Source organism: Chinchilla lanigera, unplaced genomic scaffold, assembly GCF_000276665.1.
Source record: "Chinchilla lanigera isolate Chin_1 unplaced genomic scaffold, ChiLan1.0 scaffold00027, whole genome shotgun sequence".
Lineage (NCBI taxonomy): Eukaryota > Metazoa > Chordata > Mammalia > Rodentia > Chinchillidae > Chinchilla > Chinchilla lanigera.
In genome coordinates, this window is record NW_004955428.1 from 3063675 (window position 1) to 3080397 (window position 16723).

At 38.2% G+C, this 16723-nt stretch overlaps 1 protein-coding gene across 1 annotated transcript in view; it reads left to right on the plus strand.

Annotated features, from left to right (window-relative positions):
* The window catches only part of Ednra (endothelin receptor type A), a 52459-nt gene that overhangs the window by 1372 nt on the left and 34364 nt on the right, over positions 1 to 16723 (plus strand). The window contains exon 2 of the mRNA XM_005386667.2: positions 3038 to 3502. Coding sequence (XP_005386724.1) covers positions 3083 to 3502 — 420 coding nt within the window. The 5' untranslated portion in view covers positions 3038 to 3082. The remainder of the gene's footprint in view (positions 1 to 3037; positions 3503 to 16723) is intronic.

Here is a 16723-nt window from a genome sequence, read left to right on the forward strand (position 1 = left end):
GTTAAACGGTTAATGTCTACACATAAGGATTGTCTGCGCACTTAATAATAGCTTTTTTGCTCCAGCAAACTCTTGAAGCCCAAAAAGGAAGAGTGCTGAGATCTATAGACCATGTCCTTCAGGTCTGAACCTGAGAAGCTTCAACTAGAGCTGTGGCTGATTATGACTATGATTCAAAGCAAGTGTGACTCAGATGCATAAAAGTGAGCTATAGCCCCATCCTTGGAAGAATATGAATTTGAACGAGGTTTTTTTCTGAGAGAGCCAAAATAGCTCAGTTGGGAGCGTTAGACTGAAAAGGACAATATGGTATCCACATGCCTTTGGCAGATGTCCCTTAGCTTTGCAGCTTTGTATGTGGAAAGCCGACAAAGATTTCATCAGAAACTATTTCTACAGTAGTGCCATTGTTGGAAGATGGTCTTAACGGTAGCTAGGTTGGACCACGATAAAAACCCATAACCTTGGCCTTCTTAGCTTCTGCTTGATCAGCTGACCAAGCAAATTGGCATGCTAATGTTCAAAGCAGCAGTGGCATTTTGATGAGTGGCACCGTGCCCATGATAACCAGCTCAGTTCACAAAACAACCCTCTAGCTGACTCTAATGGGTAAGGAGCCATTCCATTTCTGGAAAAGGCCTCTGTCTGTCACTCTTAAGAAAACTATTACTGAATATTTCTTTCCGATCAGGAAACAGGGAGGCTCTAGACACTAAACAGCAGAAGATATTAAAGCATTTCTTTCCCTCCTCTCTGTGATCAAAAAGAAAGATTACATTAAGCTTTGTTCTTGGAGTTTTGGTCTCCACTTTGGAATGGAAATGGCAGGTCTGTTGATATTTGTTCAAGTATACCGGATAATAATAGGCAGGGGAAAAAATTGCAAACTACTAATTAAGCATTGATACAGCTTACAACTACAGGACATGTCCCTAACTTTGAAAAATTGATATATTTTTTACCTAGTCAGAGCAAGTGAAGTTGTATAACAAAGTTATAAGATGTTATGACTGTCCTATCACTTCTTAGTTATAAAATCTTGACATAGTCACTTAATTTCTTCAAGACTCAGTTTCCCTTGGGTAAAATGTTGGGACATTACTCCTGCCTACCTATCATTATAAAACTCAACTCAGATAACAGATACATGTGTAATATGTCTCTCTGCATAAAACACTGTGTTATTTCACGATCTTGGGGAAAATCTGAGGGGAAGGCAAAAGTATGCAGTGCTACAGTTGGCATTTGCCTTATATCTTCTATACTACTTGACTGTATCTTATTTTGTCTAGGTATTAGCTATAACTAAGCTTAACAATGTCCTGTGATAACTGTCAAAATTCTTGAAAGTGGCTAATAGCTTCATTGAACAGATTCAGAAAAAGGACACAATTTCTTACAATTAAATTAGGACCCGGCTATTTGTGTCATAGACACACACACACCATTGCACAAAGTTTATGGTTTTTATTTAAACATCACTAAAAAGACCGTGGGAAAGGAAATACACAAAATATTGAAATAGGAGGAACCATACTTACTTAGCTTTGCCTATTCTGTCACCATCAAATTTCTTGGTTTTTTTTCTCCCCAGTATCTTTTCTTAAAGGTTAAAGGAAAAACCTAGACTCCCCGGGCAAGAGGTTTCACTTGCTCTTTGCAAATGGCTGGAAAAAAACACCACTAGGTGGTCTTTTGAAAATGTCTACCCCCGCCCCCACAGTCTGTTGCTTCATCTGAACTCTGGAGCTGTGCTGTAGGTTTAAATAAAGCACGAGAATGAGAGATAGGGTGATCTAGTGGTTAAGAGCTTGGGCTGGGAATCCAGCTAACCTGCCTTAGAACTGCAGCATTGCACCACCTCCTATGACCTTGACAAGCTATTTCACCTTTCTGAGCCTCTGTTTCCTAATCTTCACAACCGAACTGTGTATCTACTTCACAGGATCATTGCATGAACTGGATAACATTATGCATACGAAGTACTCAGCACAGTGACACAGGTCCTTGAGAACCAAACAGTATGATTAGTCTGAGAAAGTACATTATTCCCATTGTACTCGTTGACAAGTATTGTGATGACAATTTCTGTTGCATGGAGCAACAAAATCTGTTAGAAAATATAGCTGTTACATGTTACGCATCCAGATTTTCAAAATAAAACACTTTGTCTTTACCGTTATGTCATGTTCCGTTGAAACTGTTTGTTAAATATATTAATGGAATTAACTAGAGTTCTGATTTTACATTAGCATCTGGTAACACTTTGGATGGCTATCTGCTGTATTCTAGTCCTATGTTCATTATTTACTATGTGTAAAACACACATTCTGGAATATGGAATTATTATTTACACAATTTGGTAACTTTATGTCTAAATACCATGCAACTTCTACTTGACATATAATGCTTTATTTCATAAAATTTTGAGTTGAATGTGGTGGTGTGGCCAGTGATCCCAGCACACTGGGAGACTGAGGCAAGAGGATCAGAGTTCAGCCTAGCCTGGGCAACTTAGCCACTTAGGGAGACCCTATCTCAACATATTAAAAAAAGAAAAAGAGACATAGCTCAATGCAAAGGAAGGTCCTGGGTTCAGTCCCCAATACCATAATAATAACGGTAATGATAGTATTAGCAATACATAAAATTTTCAGTGTCTGAACTCTGGAAGTTTTTTGTAAGTCAGATTCTCATCAGCCTGGACAGAGAGGAAAAAAAGTAGCTAAAACTTTAAGGAAAAACTGACATACCCTCATCCATATTATGGTGTGGAGATATATATATATATTGCTTTGGATAGAGATAGGGATGTGTGGAGGTGTGTGAAAGAGAGGGAGAGAGAGAGAGAGATCTTGTCCTAATAAATCTTTGGGGTTTTTTTCTAGTTGTGTTCTACCATGGGGTAACCAGACATAGATATTTCTTACTATTTACCAAAGATATCCTACATTTTAATTAAGCCAGTAAATAATCATTGATTATTATGCCAACTGGCTCTTATGACAAAAATAATTACTTCCCTTTCTTTTTCCAGGTGTAAAAGCAATATCATAAGACATTTCTTCAAATTTGCATCAAGATGGAAACCTTTTGCCTGAGAGCGTCCTTTTGGTTGGCACTGGTGGGATGTGTAATCAGTGATAACCCCGAGAGATACAGCACAAATCTAAGCAATCATGTGAATGACTTCACCACTTTCCGTGGGACACAGCTCAACTTCCTGGTTACTACTCATCGACCCACTAACTTGGCCCTGCCCAGCAATGGCTCCATGCACAACTATTGCCCACAACAGACTAAAATTACTTCAGCTTTCAAATACATTAACACTGTGATATCTTGTACTATTTTCATCGTGGGAATGGTGGGGAATGCAACTCTGCTCAGGATCATTTACCAGAACAAGTGTATGAGGAATGGCCCCAACGCGCTGATAGCCAGCCTTGCCCTTGGAGACCTTATCTATGTGGTCATTGATCTCCCTATCAATGTATTTAAGGTAGGAATACCTTGTAATTACAAATGTATTTGCAGGTTTGAACACATTCTCTGATTCTTTAGTAAGAGAGTCACTGCAAACTTTTTTGACCTTTGGAATTTTGCTCTGTGTTTTTACTGAGGGTTATTTCTGCTCTCCTAAAACTTAGTGGCATGTCAAGATTTTATTATCTGTTATACTTATAATCTGTTATACTTATTTTCTAACTTAGTTGTTAACAAAATCTCAGGGGTGAGTCTTCAATGTCATAATACTTCATGAACTGGATTCTTATGCCAACACGGGGCTTGTGGCTTAGATGGGCATTCTGCAGAAGATCACTAGATTTTTCTGAGATCCAATTTGCAGAGTGTGACCTATTGAGTCCCAAAAGCACTTAAATATAACTTCAGTTTCGCTTTTATGGTCAATGTGATGCTGTTCGGAATCCAAATATCACAAGTTCAGCTTGAAATGAAACGTACCTATTTTATTTTGACTAACTGGATTAATGACTGAAGCCAAAGGGTGTGCTGGCTTTTCTCAGTCATCTGGGTAACTTGGAGAAAATGGGGTCCACATGACAGTAGGCCAGGATTCACTTTGTCGAGGAGCACTACTCAGTGAAATCATTCAAAACAGGCCTCAAATTACTGTTGTCACCTTTGTTTAAAAATTTGAATTTATTGAATATGTACTGCGTGCCCAGTTCCAACCTAGGCAATAGGAATCAAAGACAAGTAAGCAAAATGGTAGCGACTCAGTGTGAGAAGAAAATAATTATCAAGCCATTACTGGGATTGCCCTATGTTAGATAGTATTTAGTACCAAACAAACTAGATCTGAAAGGAATTAGATACTCCGTGCATGGTACAGGTTTTCAGGATTGGGGTGGAGAATTTCTGCAAGAATTCAAAATTACTAAAGTTCAAATGCAATAGCATGATGAATGCCACATTATGAAACGTCTTTACTCTAAACCCAAGGAAATAACCTTCTTTCGCCCTTTATTTTTTTCTCTCCATCTACTTCTGTGAATTACCCATAGAAACAAACTATTCTAGGTGGTAATGTTCTGAAATACTACTTTAAATGACAAGTTACAGCAATTGAACTCTAAGGAGAAGAGTAATCGGTCTGATAGATACCCATGAACTGTGCTGCAGTACCAGCCTTCCATAAAACTCAGTGGCCTACCCATGAAGATCAAAGTGACTACATTTTTTTTAGCATTATGAATGAAAACCTTTTAAAATTATACTATGTACTGCAAAATTGGAGAAATTAGACAATGCAAAAAAGAAGCCCTTACATACCATCTCTTTGCACACAATAGCATGAATACATGTGTTTCCCATTTGAATAGAAACTTGGAACCAAACTGTGATGCAAAACTGAAGCAAATTAAATAATTAATTAAAAATGTGAGCATATGCGGCAGAACTTAGTTTTTCTTTTAAAAAGTCCTTCATTTTCTGTTTATGAGATACCATGTGCATTCAGTGTGTCTTTCTCATGATATCTCCGTTGAATGATAGACTGGGAAATATTGGCATGACTCTCAGGCAAAATTTTACTCTTTGGTGACAGTGTACAGCGTTAAACATTGATTCTTCATACATATACACTAATCATCTAGTCTGTCTTTGTTCAAGAGAATAATGAACCATCTCTGAATTAACTCCTCTTTCCTGGTACTCACTCTGAAGCATGCTGCACAGATTGGACTGTGAGCAAGCACAATAGAGCACATCAGAGTGATCTTGGCACCTAGTGGGAGGCAGATCTACTGCCAGTCACCAGGCTAAACTGAACTTCATTTCTATTCTGCAGTAACATGTTAAGTCAGATTATCTGGAATGTTTCCCAATTTCGTGAAAACCCAAGTAAAACTAGTTTATGTTCTATAACACTGTATAAAAATTTACAAATCTTTATCTAACCATACTATTCTCCCCTTCTTAGAAACCCAGTATTTTATAAACTTTATTGTAGTTCTAAATAATGTGGACAGTTTAACTGTGGGGTATTTACATCCCAGGAGTATATGTGTATAATCTGTGTCTTTCTAAAATGTAATATGACTCACTTAGCAGACATCAAGTCCAGAAGGTAAATCACTTAGGCTAAAAAGCGCCTAAAAGGCATCTAATCATCTCAATGTTTTTTCCAAAGGAAAAGAGAAAAGTACCGCAGTGAACTTAAAAATGTTCACAGTACTTAAGCCTTTTCTCCATGTCATTCATCCTCTTCTCTGGGTCAGGAGGCCATAACATGTAGCTGTTCTTGTGACTTCTGTCTAGGATGGTCGAGAGAAATCTTTGCTCAGGGTGAGCTCAGGCCCCCACTTCTCATCTCCCATGCTTACCCCCTGCCATAAGATTCTGATATTTTGTAATCCTCTACATTTTAGGCCTGTGGATGCCTATGACATACCGTTTACCTCCTGTGTTACAGAGCAGGTACCAGCTGTCCATCCTTTTTCATTGTAATTAGGCATCTATGAACATTTCTACTAAAGACTCAGAGAACATTCTGCTAAAAAGATACATGCATGAGCCTCCTTTTTCCCTTTCTTATTAGAATAGGTTTGCAATATGTAATGAATATGGCATATTCGTTGTGGGATATCAGTACATATACACGTTGCATCTTGATGCTTTTTACTTCCCTTCCCATTTTTCCTATCCCCAAGTCCCTTCCCCTATCCATAGTCTATCTCCATGTTTCTTACAATCTGTCTTTTATTTTGTAAGAGCCTTCTTTATTCTCTTCATTTTTTCTGCTTTTATAAGGATTAAGTTGCACCAGGCACAATGGAGCACATCTGTAATCCCAGCTACTCTGGAGGCTGAGGCAAGAGATTTTAAACCTAGCCTGGGCAATTTAGCAAGACCCAGTCTCAAAATAAAAACTTTTAGAAAGTGTTGGGGATATAGCTTGTGCTCTCTGAGTTCAGTCTCCACTACCACCAAAAACAAACAAACAAAAAATTACACTGAAAGAAGAATGGTTGAAAATATCTGCTATACACTTCAAAAAAAGATGAGTTTTCAAATCATAAAGTTGTGTTAGCAATCATATTGGTTTCATACCTGATCCTAAGGTGTCTCCAGACAGAGAACATTGCGCTGAGTCATAGCATCCGCACAAGTGGAAGTAAAAACTGTGGAGATGGTGTCTTGGAACAAGCTAGAGTTGCTGTGTCAACCATAGTAATGCCACAAGGAAAGGGAGTGAGCCTGATAAAGTGTTCCTTCTGGTAACATTGTGTTCCCTTCCTCCACTTATAAAGGATGGTGCCGGGACTATTTCCTAGATCAGTGGGTAGGAAACACACTGGCATCACTGCAGCAGGATCAGACAGCTGGGCTGGTTCTGACCTGTCATAGCCAGCACAGCCAGGGCTGCTGGCTCCAGATGGTCAATGAGCATAGAAAGGGGTCACTCCTCACGCGAATCCCCGGAAGTTTCTTAACTGGTCTCCATGTCTTCTGAGATTTTTCTACAAACTTCTGCTGAACACTGCTCTACTTATGAAGTTCCGCTGCTTCCTCAAAAATACCCAGGACTCCTCCCTGGCTCCACTGCCTCCTAGGCTCTCCATACTTTAACCTGCTTTTTCCCAGTTCCCAACATGCGTACTCAACTCTTGTCAGATTTCCAGCATACCCCCTTCACACCGTTCCTTGTCCGAAACAACACTGTTAGGAAGAAAATAGTCACCAAATTGGTGCTAGTGAGACATTACAGAACTTAAATATAAAAATGAGGTAGGTCCACCGTTACATATGTGGCACTAAGAACAGAAGCCACTAGGTATGGTGGTGCAAGCCTATAAGCCCAGCTACTCAGGATGCTAAAGCAGAGGATCACAAGTTCAACACCAGCCTAGGCAACTTAGTGAGACTCCCAAAATAAAAAGGGCTGGGAATGCAGCTCCGTGACAGACAGCTTGCCTAAAATGTACAAGGTCCTAATTTCAATCCCCAGTACCAAAAAATACAAAGATGAGAACAATAAAGAAACGCCTCTGGCTTTTGCTTTTCCACACTCACACCTACAGCTTAATGACAGGAGAAAACCAGACAATCTAAGAAAATAAAACATAAAGCAGAAAGAACCAAAGAGTGGCCAATGAATTCCAGTTGCCTTTGTGGTTTTCAAATATACAGAGGCCTTGCAAAGGGTAATATTATAGAAAAGCCATTCCTAAATTGATCAAAGAATAACTCTAATTTTTCCTCATTCAAAAAACAGATAATATCACTAAATGCAAGGGAGAGGAAGGGAAAAACAACTAGTAGACTCATTCATACAGTCAAGATTATATCTAAGCTGGTGATGGATTCAGTGTGTTTGGAAATTGCATTGTCTAATATCCTCAGTTCTCGAGAAATGCAAAACTTGGCCAGGTAACTTAATTTGTACATAAGATATTTACATTTGTTAGAATGGAAAAGCAAATAAGAATATTGTTTTTGTATTTGGGGACCAAAAAAGTCTCCAATAAATAAGTGGTAGTGTTGATTAGAAATACAGAATTTAGTAATTTATTCCTCAATGGCATTGAGTTTTGATGACTTCTATATTGCAATAGAACAGATACCCTAAATGTGAGGTTGTGTGCTGTCCAAGGTTTAAAATCACATAATTTGGGGATATATATATATATATATATAGAGAGAGAGAGAGAGAGAGAGAGAGAGAGAGAGAGAGAGAGAGAGACTTTTCCATAAACCACTGAACCTCACCTCAGCAATAACAAGAATGAGAGAAAATATATGAATGCGAGAAATAGGGTAAAAAAGGGTGCAAAAGTTGAACGTGGGAGGAAGCACGAAATTGAAAAACAATGGCACAGCACAGGGAGTTCAGATATGTGTAGTAAACACTTGAAACCAGGAATGCTATAGATGACCCTATAGATGAGAAACGTCCACACTGGATATATAGTGTAAAGCGTATCAGTGACGCTGACAGTTATGCATGCAGTAAGTCTGTGGATTTCTAATTCTGTCCCACTCCAAGCAACCACCTCTTATTGAGGACAACAATGAAAAATAAACAGATTCAATTTCCGTATGAAATTACCAAGGATGTTTTGCAATACAGCCAAGGCTCTCAATACAGTTTGTTGCTCTGGCAGAGGATCTGAGCAATGTGGAAACTAGAGACATTCACACAGCCAGTAGCTCCTTAGCGACACAGCCTTTGACATCCTGTGCCACTAGAATCCGTCCTTCAGAGGGGGCATGCAAAAGTGGTATCTTGAAACATCCAATCACTAAAGCAAATAAATTGCTGCAGTGTATCGATTGTATGCCTCAGAGAAGACGGTAAATCATGCTTGTTGTTGTGATGTGATTTCATTTGATTTGATTTGATTTAGGCCTTTGCTTTTAAAATTAACTTCTAATCAGATTTCTCTGAGAGCTTCAAATTAAAATGATGATGATGATGATTTGTCAAGGGGATTCTTTGCTTATGGGCAAGGCAAAAGATATTATCTGTGGTCTGCACACCACATTTTCCCATTAATCAAGTGATGCACCAGTGATGAGCAAGCTGTTTCCCTTTTACTTTATCATCAAGCACATCAAAACAGACCCCTGTACTCCAGGAGTCATGCTGTAATCATAGAATTAGCTATAGAAACTGCATTTCCTAAATTTTAAGAAACAAAATGTGTCCGTTCATCAAAGTCTCTGTCCCTCGCTGGCTCACTGTGTCTCAGTTAGACATTTTCTCTCTAGGTAATTCTGACTCTACCGCTTCTCCAAGCATCTGTCTATCCACTCTTTCCTTCCATTTCCATCTCCTCCAGCTAACCCAGCCTGCCCAATAATATCAAAATTATCCTTCTACCCCAAATAATTTCCCCTAATGCCTCCACACCGCCTGAGCACGCCTGTGTCTGGCAGGAGTCCATGACCCAGGCTATGACCGCCCCGTGTGCTTGCCCGACGCCCTCTGTTAACCCTATGATAGCATCTAACACGTGTTCTATTGTGTCTTCCAGAGCACTTGCTTGTCTGCAAGTTCCTTGAGGCAAGCTGCCCTAATTCTCATTTATCATTGTATCCCCAGTGCCCAGCTCAAAAAGCACTTGATGAATGACGTTTTTTTAGATGAACTGTATTTGCCTCCACTAGAATGCTTTCCTCTCCTGCAATTCCAGATCTAAAAGTAGTCTTGATTATTGAAGTTAGGGAATTTCTACTTTTCTTCCTGTGCACAAGAACATCTCAGGGCCGGTAATCTAAGAGAAACTCGGGAGAGGCAGAGCAGCCCAGAGTGACAGGATGGCCTCCCCTTCACTTCGTCTCTAGAGGCCAAGAGTTCTTTTCCTCTGGTTCCGGCACTGTGCTGTTCAACTGCTTTCCTCTCTCCCCGGGCATATGCAGCCAATCAAAGAGTCTCTTCTAAGGATTTCTTTGCAGTGTTCATTCCCTAAGCATATTTCTAGTTATGGTTTCAGATTGAGATGGTAAAGCTGTGAGTGATTTGGAATATCAAAATGAACATTCACGTTATTAAAGCTTTCATTTGCTCTCTAGAGTATACGTAAGAGGTTGCTCTTCTGGCGCTGCTAAGACATGCACATTGCAAAAAAAAATCATTATGCTAACTAGTTTACTTAAGAATAAATGTACATATAAAATGACAGAGTGATAAATTTATTAGCCAGTTTTATGTTTGCTAGGAGGAAGTTGCTGTCTGGAAAGACTTCAGAACCCTGTCCAGCTCTACCTCCCCTTCTGACTTTTCGTTTCCTGTGTCTGGGAACCTCATTGCGTTCTCTCATGGTCATGTTAAGTAATTATTCTCATGTGAGGTTATTCTGCTAACCCTCAGCATTTGGCTTACAGCATAGTTACTCTTGTTCAGGAGTGGGGGATGGAAACGGTTCGTAACTGCAAGGTTGTTCCCAGGGCTCAGAAGGAAGAGATGGTTTCAGCCCCGTTCTTATGGGCAAGGTGTTGGGATATAAACAGATTTATAGCCAATGATATTCCTCCACTAAAAGACTTCAGCTCCTTCAAAGAGTTTATAATATTCCAAATTTAACATAAAATGAAAACCAGGAAAGTTTTAGGTTTAAGAAAAAAAATTTCACGCGACACACATTGTGTGTTTGTGTGGGCGAGTATATGGAGAATCAGCATACTTGTCCTGATTTCCAGCATTCTGACCATTAAAAGAAAACGTTCTCACTATTTTATTCTAAAGTATTGCTTAGTATGTTTTGTAAGTTGATTATTATACAAAGTGTATACAGTTCGCATAAAGTGTACAGACTAAGATGAATAAGGAAGCATACTATCTCTGTAGCTGATGTTAAAACTAGGATGGTTAAATAGGGAATGTCCTAAGAAATCCCACCAAAATGAGTCTGATATACTGCCAGAAATTCTACAACTGCCTTCTGGCTCTACCACATTCTCCTGGGAGTTAGCATTTTTACTTTCTATAGCTACAACTTTATTTTTAACTAGGTCTAGTTGTTGTTGGAAAAACTGTTCTATGCTTAAAAAAAAATAGTTGAAATTTAAGTGAATGGTAAAACTGACTTATCATCCAGTGTTAATTTTTGGTAGTTTTATGTTTAAATTTGAACTTCCAAAAGGATAAAAAGCCACTTGTTCTGGAGTATTAATTTAAATTTGGAAGGTTTTAAGCCCTCAGCATTTTTTAGACTTAAGAATCTAAAATCAAATGTGTCCAGAAAGTCTTAGTATTTATTTGCACACAGATTTGTGCAAATGTAGTGGTCATCTCTCAGAATTTAAACACCTTTAAGAGTTTCATTTATGTTCTGACTTTTAAAGCAACTTCCTTGGAAACTAGTAACAATAGTGGAAGCAAATCAAATACTTCTCATAATATAAATGAGGGCTATGGCTAGTCATGGTTTCAGGCTTTGATATTGCTACATGTTGCATTTCTAGACCTTTCTCCTTAGGGGTTTACTAGATGCAAAGACATTAAAAGGAGACTATAGAAGCATAACTGATGACATTTGTTATGTATCTAAATGGATCACTAGAAAGAAACCAGAAATTTTCAATTTAAGATAATATTTTTATTTTACAGTGACAAATAACAATTGTACATATGGGTATAGTGTGACATTTCAACACATGTATACAATGGCCAGTGTTCGGGTCAGAGTAATGGGCATAAGCATGACCTCAAGCATTTATCCTTGTGTTGGGAACATCCAAAATCCTGTCTAAATAGCTATTTTGAAATAATTCAGTTAATTGTTGACAGGGTGTTTTGTTGTGCTATAGTTAGATATTATTCTGCCTATCCAGCTTCACCCCATGTACTGACTAATCAGTCTGTCTTCCTTCCACTCTCTCACACAGGCATCCCAGGCGCTAGGAACCACTCTGCTTCTCTCCACTTCTAGATCACATAGACATGAAAACATGCGCTTTTCATTTTTATGTGCCTGACTTACATGGTGTCCTCCAGTTCTATCCATGTTGCCATGAGTAACAGGAGTAAACCCTCAATTTTTAAAGATTTACCTGTCATGTCTACCTTTTCGTGAAATAGTTCCACTAACTGTACTTCATAAAGAAATTTGATTATTTATTCCTAACTTTAAAGGCAAACAGAGAAAATAATATTGAGCCTGTTCAAAATGTCCAGTGTCATTATCTGTCAAAATATGAAAGCTACTGGATACACACTCACTTGCTGAACACTGAATAGTATATTATGCCCTGTTCCATGTGAGTTTTATGGCAGGTAAAGAAATTCTGAAGAACGTACCAAAAAGAAAGAGAAAAAAAGCCTAGGACCACTGTGAACCTTCAGCTTGAAGAAAGAATTAAAACTTAGTCTCCCTAAACAAAAATGTCAAAAGTACACCAGTTTCTCTCTTACAGTGTGTCATTTATGTCGTAAAGGTGATGCTTTCCTGTATATTTCCATTGCTTTCCACAAATGTTATTTGCTTATAGAAGCCACACCTATGAAAATTAGGGTACTGGTACATCATTTAACAGCCATGCTACTCTCAAACATTTGGTCATAGTATACATACAGAAAAGTGGGTAGAAGTGTCAGCTCAATGAATTTTCTCAAAATAAACATGTGCATGTCACCATGATCAAGGAACACAATTTTATCAGCACCCAGTAGCCCCTCTGGCACTACCATTACTCCTTAGGTACCCACTTTTCTGCCTTCTAACAGCATGAGTTTGTCTATTTTTGTGCTTCATATATATGGAAATATATGACATGTATTATTTTGTGTCTGGCTTCTTTTACTCAACATCATGCTTGTGAGAGTTATCCGTGCTGTGCTTGGTTGTAGTTCATTTTTTCTCATTATTGTATAGGACTTCCATCTGTGATTGTGTCACCATTTACCCAATCTACTGTAGGTGGGCATGGAAATAGTTTCCAGTTTCAAATGATGATAAAAAGTGCATCTCTGGCCTGTCTCATATGCATCCTTTTCTGTGTATGTGCACAGGAATTTCTATTGCATATGTAACTGACTAATAAATATATACCTTCAATATAATGCATTACAATAATCCTTTTATGTTTTAATTACAAATTTTGGAGAAATATATCATGACATGGTACAGAAATAGGAACTAGGCAGAATTTCCTAAACAGAATTCTTTTCTAATTCTAAAAGCTTCAAAAACCTGTGTGTCTATATTTTAATTTTGTCCATTATAAAGTTATTAGACTTTCAAGGAAAATCTGTTATCTGTCACCATATTTTCAAGTCAATTCACACATCGTCTAAGCATCTAATAGAAAAAGCACAGAAATCTAGAATAGTTATACCCTCAAGTTGCTCATATTCTTAAAGGATAAAAGCAGATCTTCAATGCAGTGAGTTGAATACCAGGCAGTTTTATTAAAAAAAAACTATTTTGTTAAACCTTTTGAGACCACAACTATTTTGTTAAACTATTGAGACCACAGAACACAAATAAATACTATTTTTAATGCCAAACACCTACAAATGTTATCTTTAAAAACAAACTGCCATCCTCTCCTCCCAGAGTAATATATTTGGCTAAAACAAAATCAAATTAATCTCAAGAGATACAGAAATAAAATTAGGTTTCAGCATTTTCCAGTGCTGCTATAAATGGCTATTTATTTGAAAGCTTTAAAACGCCATGAAATACTATTTGAGAAGCACTGATTACAGAAAATAAATTTTCTAAAAGTCAAAATTCAGTTGATAAAGCTTCTCAAGCAATCTGTCTGAGTTTGTTTTTTGTGAAATGACGCCATCCTGGGTTTGCTAGTTGCTAGATAAAACGTTCAGGTTTAGTTGTAATCTGGTTACTACATTATTACCACAAGATTGACTGCACCTGGAGGATTGGTGGTAGAAATTTACCAAATTGTGATGTGAGAAGGCAGACCTAAAAGACAAATTCCTCTTCATAGCACTAGAAAAAATTGCATTGCAGCTTCCTAAAACTGCAATTTTGTTTATCAAAACTGCTAGCCACATAGTCAGTGGCATTCAGAACTATGAACTATCTGACCACTCACTTTTAGAATCTTATGAATAGGAATTTAAACTTGGGTGACCACTGAAACTTTTCCTGCCTTTTGTTCTGGGGAGATATTTGACTGCAACTACAATATTTTAAACTGATTTTTTTATGGAATGACTTTAAAATTGCCTCTAGCTACTAGACGACCATAAAAGAAAAGAAAATCCCAGAGGAGCAGCCCGTTTACTACGATGCTCATTCCAGGGCCCAGTTTGAAGGGTGCTCACCACTTCTACCTTCTCCTATCTGATTCTGTGGCCCAAACTACTGGGAATAAGTCTGGTCTATCTCCTCACCTGTTTTTGTAAATAAAATTTTACTAGAACAAAGCCAAACCCATGACTTAACCATTTTCTGTGGCAATTTTTGTGAGTAGTATTAACAGGCATCCAGACACCATCTGGCCCAAAAAGCCTAAAATAATTGACTATCTGGCCATTTACCAAAAACGTTTGTCAGCCTGTGGGCATCATGGAAACTGCCCTGCTCTGTCTTACATCCTTTCCTCTCCTCCATCTCCTTCTTAGAGAGAGCCATTGCTCAAGATCTGAAGTTCAAAAATGTGGAGAAGGCCTCATCGCCTTTAATATTTTTAAATGGCTTATGACCCAACTCCAAAAAGTAAGTGAGCATAATCCCAAGATATAAAAATATTTTCTTCATAAAAATTGTTTTGAGGGGTCTGGGATATAGCTCAGCAGTGCAGCACCTGCCCGGCAAGCATGAGGTCCTGAGTTCAATTCCTGGTACTCAAGTAAAAGTTTGATAATAAAAATTGTTTTGTTATTAATCTTGAATAAATCACTTGATTATCCAAGTCATTATCTTTTTAAGAAAAAATAAGTGCTGAAGGGCACATCTCATGGGGTTCTGTTAGGTATAACTATATACAGTGGGCCTATTCCTGCTGGAAGAGCTCTCATCAGCTAGAGCAACCAAGGCCTATTGTTCTGTCTTCCCCATTTATGTTAGCAAACAGCATGGCTTCACTGAGGGTTACCTGTGCAACCTGTTGGAAAAATCGCCATTTTATGATCAAAACTGAATAATTTTTAAATTCCTTACCCCATGCTTAGGTGTGTTTATCACATTGCCTTTTAAGTATTTAAGAATAATATTAAATTAGATGGCTAGATTTTGGGGGAGCCAGTCGTGTATCAGTTAAGAAAAATAAAAGAAGGTAAAGGTGAACTTTGCATTTATTTTAAGAAATTTTCATACTAAAGAAAATTACTCTCCCAGGATATTAAATTGATTTAAAAATCACTTGGAATTATTTTATTAAAGAATCACTAAACTTCATATTTCTTAAGAAGAAACAATTAAATTATATAGTTCTAACTAAAAATAGGTGAATTTTCTTCTCTCTAAAAAGATTACTAAAAAGATTAGGGACTCATTCTTTGATAGTGGAAGGAAGGCATGACGTAAAGGAAAAGGTAGGAGAAAAATAAAACTTCCGTGTTCTATTGTTAAGCACTAGGTGTGTGTGTGCATGCGTGCGTGTGTGTGTATGTGAGAGAGAGAGAGAGAGAGAGAGAGAGAGAGAGAGAGAGAGAGAGAGAGAGAGAGAGAGGGAGAGATTGATTCTCTGCATACATGACACCTTTCCAGGTGTTAGGCTAGAGGAAGGGAGAGCTAGAGGAGATGAAGGGAGAAAATCAGAGTTGGGAAACGGAGCTCCATCCTGGGCTCTCTGTCTTAAAGACTGTAATTGAGCCAGGACAGGGCAGACATCTGGAATACATTCAAAAGAGAAGAAGAGAACATAGACTCAGATGAGAGGTGTCAATACCTATAGTTCCAACTATGTGAAAGAACCTTGAAGAACCAGCACACTGAGCTATTTATAATTTTTAAAAGGTATTCATCCAGGGCCAGGGATATAGCTCAGTGGCACAAGCACCTGCCTGACAAGTATAAAGTCCTGAGTTCGATTCCCGGTACAAAAAAAAAAAAGGCATTCATCCAAGCCAGCCCTCTTTGCAGGCTGGTGTAACAGAGGCAGCTTCTCAGTGGCCATACCTGACTCCACCTCACCTCTGGTTTTGAAACTCTTTACTTTATTGCAGTGATTCTAATGGACTATTATGACATGATAGTTTCTTTATGGAAATAGCCAAGAGGAGAAAGCTAGACTAGTATGAAGACATTACATAGTCAGGGATTTTGGATAAATGAATGGGGAAGAGTAAGTGCCTTTGAGCTCAGTGTATGGCATTTGATCACTGTTTAGATTCTATGATTTTTTTTTGATACATCCCATGTTCTGTTCCGATTGCCTTTTTTCTATGAAAGGTCTATGCAGGGACAGTTCCTACACTAGCAGTGGATATGCTCGCCTGCATATTGCCTTTGGCACTCAATAAATCAGGAAATTGCTCTTGAAATCAGAATACATTCCCATGGAACGAAAAGCAAAGACAAGAAGGTATATATTGAGAAGTCTTACCCTTCAGCCAGGCCCTGACCACCTACTTTCTCTACCCCACCCTCCACAGGAATCACCTTTATGAGATTTTTCTATATCTTGCCACTATTTCTTCGTGCTAATAAAAAAAAATTTAGGCTAGAGGTGTAGCTTCAAGGTAGAATACTTGCCTTATAAGCATGAAGCCCTGGGCTCAATCCCCAGCACCAGGAAAAAGAAATAAATCCAAGTACATATTCTTATTATCTCCCTACCT